This window comes from Pagrus pagrus (genome assembly GCF_965226575.1).
Source record: "Pagrus pagrus genome assembly, chromosome: 10".
NCBI lineage: Eukaryota > Metazoa > Chordata > Actinopteri > Spariformes > Sparidae > Pagrus > Pagrus pagrus.
The window spans coordinates 25,230,028-25,246,441 of record NC_140194.1 but is presented as its reverse complement, the minus strand read 5'-3'; the positions used below and the strand labels follow the sequence as shown (position 1 = coordinate 25,246,441).

The 16,414-nt window shown below is 38.2% G+C and overlaps 2 protein-coding genes across 4 annotated transcripts in view; both read left to right on the top strand.

Annotated features, from left to right (window-relative positions):
- The window catches only part of dyrk4 (dual-specificity tyrosine-(Y)-phosphorylation regulated kinase 4), a 32,398-nt gene extending 22,689 nt beyond the window's left edge, over window positions 1-9,709 (top strand). For all 3 annotated transcript variants that reach the window (XM_084365122.1, XM_084365121.1, XM_084365123.1), the window contains 9 exons: window positions 1,748-1,884; window positions 3,111-3,251; window positions 4,899-5,037; window positions 5,275-5,356; window positions 6,844-7,016; window positions 7,158-7,218; window positions 7,324-7,453; window positions 7,616-7,758; window positions 7,914-9,709. In XM_084365122.1, the coding sequence (XP_084221248.1) occupies window positions 1,748-1,884; window positions 3,111-3,251; window positions 4,899-5,037; window positions 5,275-5,356; window positions 6,844-7,016; window positions 7,158-7,218; window positions 7,324-7,453; window positions 7,616-7,758; window positions 7,914-8,191 (1,284 nt within the window). In that variant the 3' untranslated portion in view covers window positions 8,192-9,709. The remainder of the gene's footprint in view (window positions 1-1,747; window positions 1,885-3,110; window positions 3,252-4,898; window positions 5,038-5,274; window positions 5,357-6,843; window positions 7,017-7,157; window positions 7,219-7,323; window positions 7,454-7,615; window positions 7,759-7,913) is intronic.
- A 1,234-nt stretch (window positions 9,710-10,943) lies between these two features.
- Window positions 10,944-15,913, top strand: ndufa9a (NADH:ubiquinone oxidoreductase subunit A9a). The gene is made up of 11 exons (XM_084364906.1): window positions 10,944-11,052; window positions 12,257-12,430; window positions 12,936-13,033; window positions 13,160-13,251; window positions 13,400-13,541; window positions 14,164-14,266; window positions 14,394-14,464; window positions 14,680-14,756; window positions 15,051-15,146; window positions 15,476-15,542; window positions 15,643-15,913. The coding sequence occupies exons 1-11, from the start codon at window positions 10,998-11,000 to the stop codon at window positions 15,811-15,813; spliced, it is 1,146 nt and encodes a 381-aa protein (XP_084221032.1). The 5' UTR covers window positions 10,944-10,997; the 3' UTR covers window positions 15,814-15,913.
- Window positions 15,914-16,414: the final 501 nt, after the last annotated feature.

Sequence of the window (16,414 nt, the reverse complement as noted above, 5' to 3'; positions counted from 1 at the left end):
GTGCTTTGTCATACAGCACAACATAGCAGACATTAAGTGTCTGCATGTACTAGTTTACTATTATGCTGCACAGTGATTTAGTGTCACGTTAGGGTAGCTTGCTTACATGTTTGCACCAGGTAGCCCAGGTATTTATTTTTGCTTAAAATATGTTGGATTCATGTTATTGAATAAATTATTATTGTTAAAAAACTTGAAAATACTCCATTAAATCCTCATTATGTTGTTTGACATTACCGCTGACCATTTTGCAGCCAGTTGGTTTCGACATTAATGTATGAAATCAAATCATGGCTGGTCTATCACAATGTAGTTATGTCATTGTAATGCTTAGTGATAGCAGTTACAAGCAGAGACTGTTTAGAAAATTCTTTGTTGTCTCAAGAGCTTTTGAACTTTTGTCAGCTGCCATTGCCAACAAACAGCTTTGTGGCCTGACCTACAAACATTAAACAAACAGCTTGAGAAAGATATGTGTGAGCATCTTGCACTGAAAAAGTCTTAGATGTTAGCGCCTGCCAGAGACGTTTGAATGCACCACAAAGAGTTTTTAAATTGTGACTAATTTAAAGGCATTGTTGTATCTCAAGCAATTTTAAAGAATGTTTGTCATTCAAACTATATAAAATATATGTAATATGTATTTGTTTTGTTTGTTATTGTTCCGTAAAAGGCTCCATCATTATTCAGATTTAATGTCAGCCCTTTTAAAGAGCCAATTTTATTCATTTACTTATTTTTATTTAACCTTTATATTTAACCGAGAATATTCCCCCTGAGATTCAAAATCTCTTTTACAAGGGAGTCCTGGCCGAGACAGCAGCATAAAACAGTTTCACACAAAGGAACAAGCAGCAACTTAAAAACAAGCAGCAAATTACATCAAGACAATTAATTTACCAGTGTTAACAGGACATATGCATTCAGTGATCAAGTGGTCCTTAATCCCATTTTTTATCATCTTCCATACAAATAATCAAGTTTAAGGTGTCTCTGTAATTCACACCAAGATGAAGGTGCAAATACTTTAAAAGCACCTTCACCAATTAAAGGAACGAATGACGTTCTGAAGGTTGCAGCTGCTGATAGTTTTAGGCGTTAGTAGAGAACACAACTAAAGAGGCAGTTAATGCAATATGGCCTCAGAGAAGTGTATCAAGGTTCCATTGTACCGCTGTACAAGGAGATCCAACCAAACCTCACGTGTGTAAAATCGTGCAGAGACATGAAACTGAAATAATGTCAGGACACAATGTTAGTTCTCATTTCACACACACACACACACACACACACACGACCAGATGCCTTGATGTGACCTTAATCCTGCAGCTGCACGCATCGCTCTGCTGGATTGACTTCATTGTTGAATTCTGTTTACAATAAACTGAACTGAGCTCATCAAACCCTCTGACGCCAGGCTTAACTGTCTTGTATAAACCAGGTGATCCACAGGGGGTCGTGTATTACACCATATGTAATGAAAGAGCTGTTTAAGGCTGAGTGACTGAGCATTGTCTTGACTCTTATATCTCTGTTGAGACTCATCTAACTGTCACAGGCTTAAAGCCACAGGAAAGTCAGTGCCGTAGTTGCTCCACACACAGCAGGTTATTCCTGTACTTCAGTCAGTTTCAGTGTTTTGATTTATTCATGTAGTTCATTTTGCTATTTTTTTTTTTTGTTAAAAGCAGTACATAATAGTGAAGTCTGCTCAAATATTCATGTACTCTTCCTCTTGCTTTTCCAGGTGCTGCATGACCACATTGGCTACAGGTTTGAAGTGCTTGAAGTGATTGGGAAAGGCTCCTTTGGGCAGGTCCTCAAATGTCTGGACCACAAGACCAATGAACTTGTGGCCATTAAGATGATACGCAATAAGAAAAGGTACATGTAAACCTAAACTTCTTACGCTTATATATTGCACTGACACCAAATCAGCTCAAATTTAGCGTATTTATTACAAAATTCAACAAAACCAATTACCTCAGCTACCAAGTAAAGTAGACTATTAACTTCAAGTTGTATGAGCTAAAAGCGACTTTACTTAAACAAATAGAGGAAACCAATTACCTTAAAATTACCATATAAAGTAGACTAATAATTTTAAGTTGTTTAAACTTTATAACTCATGCAAGTTAAACTTAATAGTCTACTTGGTAATTCTGAGGTAATCAGACCTTTCTGAGGTAATATCCTCACTTTTATAAAGTAAGCTTTTAAAATTTACAATGTAGAGTGACACTTTGTGCATGAAGTCAGTCAGTGACGGGAACATGCAATCCTAGTACTACAGAAGCCCTGCGAGTCAACTGAATACAGTTTTTTAAGGAACCTTGACAAAAAGGTTCCCAGTAAAACATGTATTCACTTGTTCTTAAGTCAAAAACACAAAGAGAAAACTATTAAGATCAGACTTTGAAAATCGCCAGATTTTTTTTCTTATTTTTGCATCTTAACAAAACAATATAATACGTTCTTGCTTTTGGCCCATGGTCCAGTTTCAGTTTTGACCCTCCGATTGGAAAGTTTTGGTCAACCCTGCTGTATAGATTGAGTTATTTGTCACATTCAAGAAGTCAACTTTTGGCATTCACGAGAGATCTGATACACCGTTGTGAGGTTTTCCCACATGTCCACACCAGGATTATTTTACATGTTAGGAGTCTGCCAAATGGTTTAGATCCTGATTTAGCATGATACAAGTCGGCACCTCAGGGTGTTATCTTACCTGTCCTTCCTCACTGTAGATCACAGTGGCAGCAACTGCTCGAGTCCTGTAGGCTAGATGCAGGAGACATCGGGTCTTACCGCTACTTCAATAATGCAGAAAACAAAATGGGTGCAAATGGCCACAGCAGTGCCAGTGTTCACCGATCTTATCTCTCCTGGAAGAGGACTGTGTACCCCTGACATTAAGAAATGTCAAGGGATTTTAGGGATTGATGTGCGGGGAGAAAACTGCAACAGACAACAGTATTCTAGTTTTTATCACCATTTGTTAGAATTTGACACTCAGAACTTGATACGTACATTTATTTATTTCGGGTCTGCTAAATCTGAACATTCAGAAATAAATACCGTCAAAATCAAATGAGCATTCTAATCTGCAGGTTTCATCACCAAGCTCTGGTGGAGCTGAAGATCCTGGACGTGATAAAGAGGAAAGACAAGGACAACCTCCACAACGTCATCCACATGAAGGAGTACTTCTACTTCCGCAATCACCTCTGCATCTCCTTTGAGCTCCTCGGGTTAGTATGCTCACACTGTACTCTGCGCTCAAGCAGGCAGACCTTCATGTTCAGAAGTGGACTATAAAGACATGACTGAATAATTCATCTGTTAATCAAAGGTATTCAAGGTGCGCCACCTTTCCTCAGGTACAACAGGAGGGTGAGATCACTGTACTGTCTTATCAAAGGCACTTCTCACTTGTCTCTATTCATTACTTCTAATGCAACTTGACTGCAGTCAATCAGGAGTTAAGTGATCACCTGTGTACCTTTCGCCATCTGTATTGCCACTGATATCTATTTGAGGGGATATAGTTTTGTGTATCACTCTGGCTCAATGACCTTTAGAGGACGTCTTGGGCTGCCACCTTGTCTAACATTACTGTCACCGAATCCTTTAGTTAAGGCCTTGATTAGGGCCCTATCTCTTACCCCCTCTTGCTTCATGGTGTGAAGGCTCCAGTTGCACAGTCTAAAGAAGTTTATGCTTATCACAACTGGCAGGAAATAGCAGGAGGATTCACTCTGTCTTTTTCTGAATGCGAGCACAATCATAGATTATTTCCAAGTGCAAGCCTGGCAGTCAGCAGATGGTTTATTACGAGTAATGTAAAGTGTAGAGTGACATTAAACTTAGCAGCCTTCTTTTTTCAGAGTGTTTATTTGAGGAACATGAGGAAGTTGTTAATGTGGTGCATCTTATTATTAGTGAATCCGTATTGAGCTCACTCTGCTATGTATTCTCAAGGTGTGCACGTGTTGGTGTTGTTCCTAGAAGCAATAGGCAATAGGCGAATCTGATGTGGCATCAACTGCCTGTACATTAAATAATTAAAGGTGCAGTATGTAAGAATTGGCCAGCTGTCAAATACTCAAAACAAATAGAATAACCATATATGTATATTAATACATGAAACATAATATATTAATATTAAGTACAACGTCAGCATCAGTGTGCAGGAAAAAGTATTTCAGTGGTTTCAACTCATCAAAAGTCAAGAAAAGGGATATATATGTATATCTATATAAATACAAGTTTTCAATTGAAATATCTAAATCTGAAGACGTAAAGACACATGAAATGTAAAATGCATATAAATCAATTATATAACAAAGGGCTATACTTTTCCCAGATATACAAGACTAATCAATTGCGAATTAATACCAAAATATAAGTAGATAATCTAAAATATATAGCCAACAAAATAAATCATCATAATGATAATAATATGGTTGGAAAAAAACAGTCTTCCGAGTATAATCTACCCATGTAATCCTGCCCCAGGTGCAGGATGCCCACACGGGAGAGCGGGGTGCCTATCCTGTTTGGAACATATTGTTATCCTGGTCACTTATAGTTTTCACACTAACTTCTCGTATTAATTTAAGTTTCTTCTCAGTTTTCTGTCACTGTTTGGTCAGGTTTAGGCAATAAAAAATACTCTGTTAGTCTAGATTGGTCAGTTTCAATGACATTAATTACGATGTTACAGGAACAATGCCAACACATCGTATCAGATTGTGTGTATTCCATATGCCTGTTTGAACAAAGTGCATGGATAGGAAAAGAAAAATCTAAAATGCAGTGAGAGAAATGTTTTTTTTTTTTTAATGTTTTAACAACATTATAAACTAACCACACATCACATTTGTGTCTTTCTTCAGGGTGAACTTGTACGAGCTCATCAAAAAAAACAACTTCCAGGGCTTCAGTCTGGCTCTCATCCGTCGTTTCACCCATGCTCTACTCAGGTGCCTGCAGATGCTGCACAGGGAGAAGATTATCCACTGTGACCTCAAACCGGTATGACTTTATGGCTTCTGTCATACCTGAACTTATTTTTGGGATACAGAACATGAAACACATTTAAAATATAGTATTGACAACAAAACTTGATGTGGACCACACCTTTGCACTGAATCACTGTGCTGTTTATACGGCTAAAGATTCACCAGAACAACCATGTGGATTTTGCGCCATCTTGTGGAGCAAAGTAGTGTTGCAGCGTGTTTGAATGTTCTTGCTTCTTCCTCTGAACAGGAGAACATCCTTCTGTCTCAGAGAGGACCAGGGAACATCAAGGTGGTTGACTTTGGATCAAGCTGTTACGAACAACAAAGAGGTAAGAGCAGAGAAAATGTTAAAATACTCTTTTTTTTTTACAATATTGGGCAGTGGTGGAATATAACGAAGTACATTTACTCAAGTACTGTACTCAAGTACAAATGTGAGGTATCTGTACTTCACTTGAGTATTTCCATTTCAAGACATTTCTGCTTCTACCCTTCTAAATCTCAGAAGGAAATATTGTACTTGACAATGTGTGAAAATATAAATAAAACAAACAAGCCGACAGTTAACATTGAGCTTAATCGAAACATAAAATTAAACTACTAGTTGATTTGACAATTATCAAAAACAAATCAGCGATTGTGTCAATAATGGATTAATCATTTAAACAATTTTCCGTGACAAACTGGTTTCAGTTTTTTAACAATTTGCTACTTTTCCTTGTGTTAAATTACAGTTGACTAAATCATTTTGAGGTTTGACCCATTTGTTGGTCAAACAACACAATTCATTTGAAGGTGTCTCACTTTACGGAAGCCCTAAAGGGCAATGCATTCATACATTTTATTTCCTCCTTTTTCCCGTGATAACGAGTTAATTTCATTTGTTTTCTCGAGATCTCGAGTTATTATCTCGAAATAACAACTGCTGTTTTCCCGAGATAACGATATAATTAATTAGAGATCTTGAGAAAACAAAACGATAGTGTAGTATATTAAATCATTGCAGGAAGCATCATTCGGTGTAGCAATGTCAGAGGAGCAGGAGCATATCGATCACTGTGTCACATATCTTTTCAATCAAGGCCTGACACAGGCTGAAATAGCATTATGCTATTACACATAATATACACATTAATGTGCGTAATCTAAAAAGAGGTTAGCAAGGCTTCAGCTATATCAGCGGCGCAATCTAAGTGAGCCTGATGTCGTTAACTACATAGCTGACCAGCTACGAGGTCCCGGGCGTCTCCATAATCTCAGGCCTATCATATCACAGTCATTATGTTGAGATCTCCAATTAATTATATCATTATCTCGGGAAAACAAAGTTTCGTTGTCTCGAAAAAATTATCCCGTAATCTCGGGAAAACTGCAGTTGTTATGTAGAGATAATAACTCGAGATCTCGAGAAAACAAATGACATTAACTCGTTATCACGGGAAAACAGAGGAAATAAAATGTATGAATGCATGGCCCTTTAGGGCTTCCATATAATTTTGTGCTCTTTTATTGTAAATTTAATATAGCATAAATGGTATCAACTAAAAACAATAAAAAATAAAAAACATTGTTTTTATGCATTTAGAACATTTAATTTAAACACTTTCACTAAACTAACATTTTCAATGCAGGACATACACTTGTAACAAAGTATTTTTCCAATGTGGTATTTCACTTTTACTTTTTTTTTTAAAGAAACTGATTACTTCCTTCAACACTGATATCCAAAGGAATGGCCAGGCCTGGCCCAGCAAACTTATATCTTATCTCCCTATCTTAAGATCTTCCTCACTTCCTCTTTTTTCTTTTCCATTAGTGTACACCTACATCCAGAGTCGCTTCTACCGCTCTCCAGAGGTCATCCTGGGTCACCCCTACAGCATGGCCATCGACATGTGGAGTCTGGGTTGCATCCTTGCTGAGCTCTACACAGGCTATCCTCTGTTCCCAGGAGAGAGCGAGGTGGAGCAGATAGCTTGCATCATGGAGGTATGACATGAAAATCATGATGTGCACACATTAATGGCATTTATTTTGCAAGTTTCACAAATTTAAATGTATAATATACTGTATAGAGTTGTTTGTGAGTTGCTTCAATGTGTTAAGATGTCCTGACATTTTAACTTGCAGGTTCTTGGAATGCCTCCAAATGATTTTGTTCAGTCTGCATCGAGGAGGAGGTTGTTCTTTGGTGAGTATTTATCTTCCTGTTTGGTGTCTATTTCTTATTGTTCAGCAATGTAGACTGTAGAGACTGTAATAGCACTCTAACACTGTGTTTGATAAATGTGTGCAGACTCAAAAGGAAACCCCAGGAACATCACTAACAGCAAGGGGAAGAAGAGGAGACCCAACTCCAAGGAGCTGTCTGCTGCGTTGAAAACTAATGATGCTTTGTTCTTAGACTTCATCAAACGCTGCCTCACGTATGTTCACTCTAAACATCTGTAAACATCTCTGCCACGTTCTAAATGGATTTAAAAAAATTGATTTGACTTAAGTTTGGCGTCAGTAGTGTTTTATTAAAGATCAAATAACAATGTGTACTTGCAGACTTAAATTATTTTTCTGTGTGTGTGTGTTTTCAGTTGGGATCCGACCAAGCGTATGACTCCTGATGAGGGGTTACAGCATGCGTGGATCCTGGAGGGGAATTTCAACAAAGTTCGGCCAAGAACCAGGCCAACAGTGAAGAAGACCTCCGACAGTTCAACCAGCACAGACAATAGAGGTGAGCTCAGTTTCCACAAGCAAGCTAAAAGCACGTAAATACTACTTACTTCATACAAAGACAACTAGTAGCTGATGCTAGCTGCAGACATACCATTAAAGTTGTTTTTTATTCACCTTATGCTGACATTTAATATCCTTTTCACCATGTTGCAGCAGAGAAGGTCAACTCAGAGAGCAGCACTACTGACAAGCTGAAGAGAGACAGCTCAGAAACAGGGACAAAGATGGCCCCCGCCGAGCGTCTGCGGCCCATTGGGGCCTCAGCAGAGGAGGAAGTGTGTGAGAATGAGGGCAAGTTCTCTGCCGATACCAAGCAGCAAGAAGGAGGTGGAGAGAGGCCTGTTCACATCATCATAAAGCCTCAAGTGGAAGTGGGCACAGAGAGGATGGATAGCCAGGAACCGTCTCAGTGTTTGCCCCCGATCATCTAACAAAGGGAATTGTGCGGCGTTCATGACAAGCAGGAACTGGGAGCGTTCACACTCAGTGTCCCACATCCCATCTGAGAGTGATTTGAATTGTTAAGTAGAAGTAAATGGACGGTTGAGAGAAGGTTGCATTTGTTTTGTCCTGCACACACAGAAAATGTAAATGTTATTCACACTCTCATTTGCTACAAACACTGCCATGTTGTGTTTGTGTCTATATGACGTCGCAGAACAACATGTTAGAGAAGTAAGAGGCAGAGGAAGGACTGGAATTTCAGGTTGGAAAGCAGCTAAAGAAACAAAATATTGATGTACAGAGCGGACACACTGATCTTCAGCAAGGAGGGACATTTCCTTTTTATTGTTTTAAATATAGTCAAGTGTATTTTTTTTTTTTCTATGGAACTTAGAGTTTGTACGACAGTGGTCATAAACCAGTTAAACTAAAATCAAATGGTTTAAAACCTAGTTCATTGCAGAGCCACAACTTCCTGCTGTCTCTGTCTCCTGTATTATTTATTGAACCCAATCTTTGCTGTGCATTGAAGTCTTCGATAAACAGGTTAGACTTTACACACTATACTTTCAGTTTCCATGTTAAAAAACATAGTAGCTGACTTAAAAAAAAGTGCATGGGTATAAAAATGATCAAATTGTTGTTTTTGCATTTTGTTATTTTTTCTTTTCAACATTTTAGCATTACTTTCATAATGGTAAAAGTTAATAATTGTGTGCAATAAAGGCTGAGCCAAAAAATGTTTTTTTAAAATCATGTTAAAGGAATAATTGTTACTACTTACTGTACTTTTTAATTGTAGAATGCAGGTGATGAAATATTGGTCATTAGTTATTTCATTTATTTATTATGGAATATGTTTGAACCTATGTTTCATATTTGTTAAACAATTTAATTCAACAATCATAAAAGATGTATTTGTAATAGAATGTATTGTATATTACTGCTGTAATTTCCTATGTCTGTGTAATACAGAACATATTTTAAGAAAATATTTCGGATATTTGAGGGTTTAGACAAGGTTTTACTTGTTGTGTTGTTTCTGTATGAAAACATTTTGTATGTCTGTGTTATTCATAATATTTTTTATATTAGAAACAAAAAGACAATCCTATTATTGATAGTTTGTGCCTTGCAGTATTAGAAATCTTGCACTTTACTATTGTGTGTGTGTACACCTGGATTAGAAACCGTTGGATGTCACACAGACGAGGGTTCAGAACACCCCGCCAGGATCCCTTTTATCTGACAGTTAGATCTAATATTACACAACATAACAAAACAATTGTTTCATTATCATGTACATGTACTTTGTACAATTGGTTAAAACGTTTTAACTTGAGAACAGAGATCTAATTGAAATTGACGATAGACTTGTGCCCTCACTATCTATTAGCTAAGCAAGCAGAGATCCAGAGAGGATGGATTGTAGCTGAAATGTGAAAAGTCAAGAGAAATAATTTTTATGTCTTTTATGATGAAATAAAAAGTTGTTTCAAAGAGTATGTGCTTTGATATTTCTATAGCTTTTTTTAATCGTCATTGTGTTTATGTTTGTGATTCAACATGAAATGAAACCAAGGCCTCAGTATTCAAATCTGAATCAGACCGCGGACTAAGTATGCAACAATATATTATAATTTTCTGCAGTATAAAGTTGTCACTTCTAAAGTTCTATGGTCTTAAATCAGAATAAATGTGCCATACATGAGTCTGCTAATTAGTCAGTACATTTTCACAGCCATTTGCCAAGTAAGTAACTGATATAACAGTTCAATTTAAATTGTAAATAATTTTATTAATGTGATGACATTGAACTTTTTGTATTCAATCATTGATATGTATCATATTTCATCTCACTATATATTTAGTTTGACATTTGCTATTTTCACTGTGCTATATTTAACAAAGATACAGTATGTCAGTAGTGTTCCTGCTGTTGCATACAGTACATGTGCTGCCACCTTCTGTTGAGTGCAGGAAGAGGTGGAGGCAGGAGTGGCTTGGACCCTCTCTACTATGAGTTATTCAGTGCATTGTAACGACAAACATATTTTGTCAATTTAAAATATATTTTTAAGAGTGATCAAATAATGAATTCATTATAATAAACATACTGGTGACACACTCCATTTCATGGCCTATTCTTGGCTTAGGACCATCTGATCTCTAATGGCCTGTCCCTGTCATAAAGGGGGACTACATAAAGCCATTAATACCAGTCACTGAGACGTGAGTAAGGCATGATTTGGAGAGGCTATTAAATGCAGTTAAGTAGTCTACAAAACAGACAAAGAGGCAAACCACGAGTTGTTTGAAAAGATGTTGTTTATTAACAACACAGAACTGCTCAACCCCCTCCAAAATGACCAGGAAATGAATTAAATGCTTATGTATTTATATGCTGGTGCCCTCAGTGGTCCAAACACTGTCAGAAAGCAGTGAAAACGTGCAAACAAATGTCAAATTACAAAAAAAAAAAAAAAAAGTCATGGGAAAAAAAGATCAGATAAGTAAAGCTACATATGCCTGCACCATAAAAAAAAGGGAAAAATCTGTGATAATCTGTCATAATTCAGTTTAAACATGGCTTCTCGGGTCTTCCACAATCTGAGACATTTTCATTTTAAAGTGTTATTTATGACTAAACATGTGCTTTCATTTCAAAAAAGACTTGACCACATGTTTATTCCATGAGCATATTTACGGCGCTACAGCTCAGTCCAACACTATCGCGATCTGGCGTGTCGTACACACGTATTTTGGCCCTCACGATATGCCGTAGTCGGAAAGATGGCGACCCTGGCGCTGGTTAGCCGTCCTGCGAGTGTCCTTCCGAGGATTTCAAGTGAGTACTGTCAAAACAGTGGGCATTTGATAATGACATAGATATGGTAGAAGACAATTTTTAGAATTCACATATTTACACACATGCTATATTAACACAGGCTCATAGTTAGACCACACTGTCGGTTCGAGTGACCTTGCTAACAGGCTCAGCTAGGTAGCAACCTGCTTGCAAGGGCTTTTGCTAGCTAACGTTAGAGGCTCATATTTAGACCTGTGAATAATTCTAACATCATGAGTTAACCTACCTGATCATGTAACCAACTCTATCACTACTTGGTTGGCGTTAATGAGGAAGGATGAGATGAATGCGATAGGTTAGACTGAACTTAAGACATTATCACTTCCAGTGGCCGACTTAAACGCGACGTCTGTCATAGTGGCTCAAAACTTTAGCTGTTTCCACAAAAAATACGTTCATCAATGACATCATAGGTTGTTATTCTGGAAATTTAACAAAGATTGAGATGCCGACTATTTGAGCATAATGAGCATTGTAAATAAAGACGCTGTCAATAGTTAGTGTCTGTACAGTGACACTAAGCTAGCGTTAGTTCCTGCCTGCTAACGGTATACGGATCATATCAACTTATTTTCTTGATTGTACAACAGTCCACAGTCCAAGGTTCCTGTTAGGAATTGTATCATTCGTAGGAAAGCATCCAACCCTTAACGTGGTCTTCTTGCTCTTGTGTTGCTGACTTTCATCTGGTCAGTGCATACAGTATGTATGTGTGTGTAGACTAGAGATGGAGTGAAGCACAATGTAATCAAAGCAGGAAATACAAAGAAATAGTGACACACAATATCACTGCACTGCAATGATCAGTGTCATATGGTCTGTGTGAATTATCTACACGTTTAAATGGCTGTTGATTCAACTATGTTTTCTTTTTTGGTTTGTGATGTTGAATTGTTTTGTATTATATTGAGAGGTGTTTCAAATGTCTGTCCACGCCATTTATGTCAATAAGGTTAAATTGCAGTTAGCATTAGTAACACCTGTAAGTATCATGCCATTCAATTCAAGAACACCACAAACCACAATGAGACAAAAAAAAACAGAAGAAGGAAACAGAAAAGAGCATGGTAACCTTCATGATCGAGGGATTTATTACATAATCAATTTTGGCAACATGTGCCTAAAAAAAATATCAACTGAGTGTATCTTAACTCTTGACGGGGTGTCCCTCTCTTCTCAATAGGTAGCTGCTCTCCTGCTGTGTTGGCAGCCGCTGCTGTTACCACAGTCCAGCAGAGGAAGCTGCACCATGCTGTCATCCCCAAAGGGAAAGGAGGACGCTCCTCCTCCAGTGGAATAGCGGCGACAGTGTTTGGTGCCACCGGCTTTCTGGGTCGATATGTGGTCAATAGGCTGGGTGAGTTTGAAAACGATAGCATAAGTTTGAGACCCCTGCTTTATGAGCTGCTGCTTATGAACACCTCACGCTCTGTCCCAATATCCCACATGAGATCTCATCACGATTTGAGTACAATTTTATATCGTAATGCTGTCTGAGATGCTGTCAACGTGTAATCCCATTTAGGAGGTCTTACTCTAAAGTTGTTTGATTGTTGAGATCGACAGTAATGTGATGTATGTGTTGATGATGTATAGAATCCATTGCCGCAAAATTATTATGGCAAAACAAGGGGCAGTGAAGCTGTGAGGCTGACGTATAGTGTTATCATTAGCTTTGATTTGCATTCAGTAATTCATGGTTATTTAGTGGTAGACGCACACAATGATATTCAAGAGCAGGTTGTCCAGGGTGACTAGTATATGTTACAAATATAATAAATATTTTTAATGTATTACTGCCATGAATTTCCAAGGTACCCTAAACCAATCCCTGTTTGTGACTATAATCTGATGATGTGCAGGTCGGATAGGCTCTCAGATTGTAGTCCCTCACCGCTGTGATCAGTACGATGTCATGTACCTCAGGCCCATGGGTGACCTTGGACAGATCATTTTCATGGTAAGATGCATCCAGACGCACAAGGATCTTGCATAAATGTCGCAACACTGCTGCATGGTGGAATCCTTAATCTGCATGTATTTATACGTTTAGAGCCTTAATTGATAAGCATCTTTTCTGCTGCAGGAGTGGGATGCCAGGAACAAAGACTCCATTAAACAGGCTTTGGAGCACTCTAATGTTGTCATCAACCTAGTGGGCAGAGAGTGGGAGACAAGGTATAGACTGAAAGACATCTGATTTATGTTATATTATGTTGATCATTTGGAACAGTTTTTTCATTTAAGATGGCTTGAAGATGCTGGTATAGAAATAGTAGGTCAGCATTTACATTCACACAAGTATTTTCCCTCTTTCTGTGTAAAGCAACTATAGCTTTGAGGACGTCTTCGTGTCCATCCCTCAGCAGATTGCTAAGGCAGCCAGAGAGGCCGGCATCACAAAGTTCGTCCATATGTCACACCTCAACGCTGACATCCGCAGCCCGTCCAAATACCTGAGGAACAAGGTAGAGGGCCGCTGTTTCTCCACATGGTGCACATCTCTCTTAGAAGTCTATTTATGTTTCTGTTGTACAATATATACATGTTGAAAGAGTCAAGAATGTTCATCTTTATAAATAATGGCTCAGCAAAAAGGCCTATAAATAATATCACAATATTTTTAGGCGATGCCATGATACAATATATATCTCGATATTTTTAAATCTCCTTTAAAGCACATAAACACTCAATTTAACTTAAACAGTTTCATTATTTTCTTCATATATTTAATTATTAATATTCTCTTGCCACTAGGGGGAGACAAAAACTCATCATTCACCAGGTGCAGCTGATAGCCAAAACACTGCAGTCTCTTCCACTTAAACAGGCGCACTATTTGAATAGGCCAGGCCATTGTCCATAGAATTTCCAGTTGTGAGAATGCCAGTATAGTGAGCAGCTGATAGCAGAAGAAGTATCTGTAAGAGGGAGAGACTGAGAAACATAATGCATCGTAAAAAAATGACCTGACAGTTTGTTTGTGATGTAGTCAGTTACTACATCCCATGTAGAACAAGCTGCAATACATCACGTATATGCAGTATCCTCAACAGCTAGTATTAATGTGTGTATAATGTTCCCTTACAGGCTGTAGGAGAGACAGCAGTGAGGGATGAGTTTCCTGATGCCATCATCATGAAGCCCTCTGAGATTTACGGGCGAGAGGACAGATTCTTCAACCATTTCGCAAGTAAGACAGTTGATTGTTCGCCTGGAAACACCTGCCTTCTAAATGCACACCCTGTTATTATAAAGCATGAGCAGTAAGCCAGCTAACCTGTATAAAGTTCATGTGAGGCTTTAATCCTTTTTTTCAGACATGCGCTGGTTTGGCAATGCTATTCCACTCATCTCCAATGGAAAGAAGACTGTGAAGCAGCCTGTTTATGTAAGTTTGCTGAAAGGATGCAGCCATTCTAATATTTTTACTTTTTATAAATTCAAACTCCTCAAAACAATTCCTCAAATATGATGAACATTCAAACATTTTGTGTGAATGTTTACAATGCTGGGACAGCAGAAACAGATTACTCAGCAGCTCCTTAGGGCTGATTCTGTGTTTATTCTATCTGAAGCTGAGCCTGTATTTTTATTCCTCCTCAGGTGGTGGATGTGGCCAAGGCCATCATCAATGCTGTCAGAGACCCTGATGCTAATGGAAAGACATATGCACTAGTTGGGTAAGTGGTCAAAACCAACTGACAGAATTTTGCTTCAGGCATGAAAACAGCTTGAGAAGTACATTTAAGGGGAAAACAAAATGCATGTCACGAGCAGTAGCATCATCCTCAGTGTTAATGTGCTCAAGAAAAAAATAACTTTTAGGTTATAAGAGTATGTGTGTATGGAAACATTGAGTCAGGATGTGTTGGTCCCTTGTTCATGCACCGGATTTGTATTCCTAGTGAGCACAAATTTACATGATGAAGACTTTCCTTCATATTTGTTTTTGTCCTGTTTCTCTTGTTGTCCAGTCCCAACCGTTACCTCCTTCATGACCTGGTAGAGTACATCTATGCCGTGGCACACCGACCTTTTGTGCCCTACCCTCTGCCCCGTCCACTCTATCAGTAAGTGCTTTATAAAGACAAGTTGTCTGTCATGTAACTGACTCAAGCAATCAACCACAGTGAACATATGTTGCAAAACAAGGCGGCTGAAAGTGTTCGGTCATGTGTGCTATCATAACACAGATAGGTGTGAGCGTCACACAGATCTTGTTTCACAGGTTACCCCACGTTTATGGTGTACTTGTGCTGATTGAACCTAGCATACAGTACAAACAAATGAAACTCATCAAAACATTCCCCTACAGAACCACTTATCAAAAGCTTTACAAGGGTGCAGTTGTTCTATAGCAATGTACAGTCATGTGATAACTTCGGTTTTTTCTTTTCAGCCTTGCTGCTCAGATTTTCTCAATGAACCCATTTGAGCCCTGGACAACCCCAGACAAAGTCGAAAGGGTAAGAAACCAAAATTTGACAAGAACCTTGCTCTGTACCTGTAACTGTTGAGCCTCTCATCAGAAAGCATATTATAATTCTATACTTTTTTATTTTCTAGTTTCATGCAACAGACCTGAAGTATCCAGGACTTCCTGGTCTGGAGGATCTTGGGATCACTCCTTCCACTGTAGAACAAAGAGCTATCGAGATTCTGCGTCGCCACCGCAGATTCCGTTATCTGGAAGCTGACCTGGATGAGACAAAGCCAGCCAAGACTGTCAACTATTAAATGACCAGACGACAACTTCTCAACATCAGCCAGAGCCTCTGGCTCTGATTGCTCTTTAACTATATTCTGTACATAAATAAAAAAATGTCCTCTAAACGTTTTCTTGTTTTTTATTAGACATGATGTGACCATTGCAGTGTCTCTAGAGATTATGAACACTCTCCAGTTCTTCATGTTATCCCAATTGGACTTACATTTTATCCTTTACTACACGTTAATCATAGTTGTTGGAAATAATCAGCCGAGGCACACCTTCAGGATGTATGTCATGCTGTGATGATTCTAAACCCTGCTGCAAAAAAAATGCCACTTGGCAAGGATTTGTAAAGTTCACATTAATATAACAAATGGTGAAGTTAAGGTTCAGATCTCAATACAGCTGAGAAATTTAACAGCACTTACAAAAAGCTGATGGAGCCTAAGCAGGTCGGCAAAGCTCAATGAGGACAAATTCCAAGTTCAGATGCTTGAAGCTTATAGAGTATTTAATTTGTCCCAAAAGAAAAAATAGTAAGCTAAGAAATGATACCATTTAGATAGACAATTTATAGAATAAATAAAAGATAATGATTTTAACTGTAAAACGCATTCAGTGCGTACA

Excerpts from the sequence above, each read along its gene's own strand:
- ndufa9a (XM_084364906.1), top strand. The coding sequence starts at position 10,998 with ATGGCGACCCTGGCGCTGGTTAGCCGTCCTGCGAGTGTCCTTCCGAGG. Across the intron at positions 14,465-14,679 it reads CTGTGAAGCAGCCTGTTTAT|GTGGTGGATGTGGCCAAGGC; the intron begins GTAAGTTTGCTG and ends ATTCCTCCTCAG. Across the intron at positions 14,757-15,050 it reads AAGACATATGCACTAGTTGG|TCCCAACCGTTACCTCCTTC; the intron begins GTAAGTGGTCAA and ends CTTGTTGTCCAG.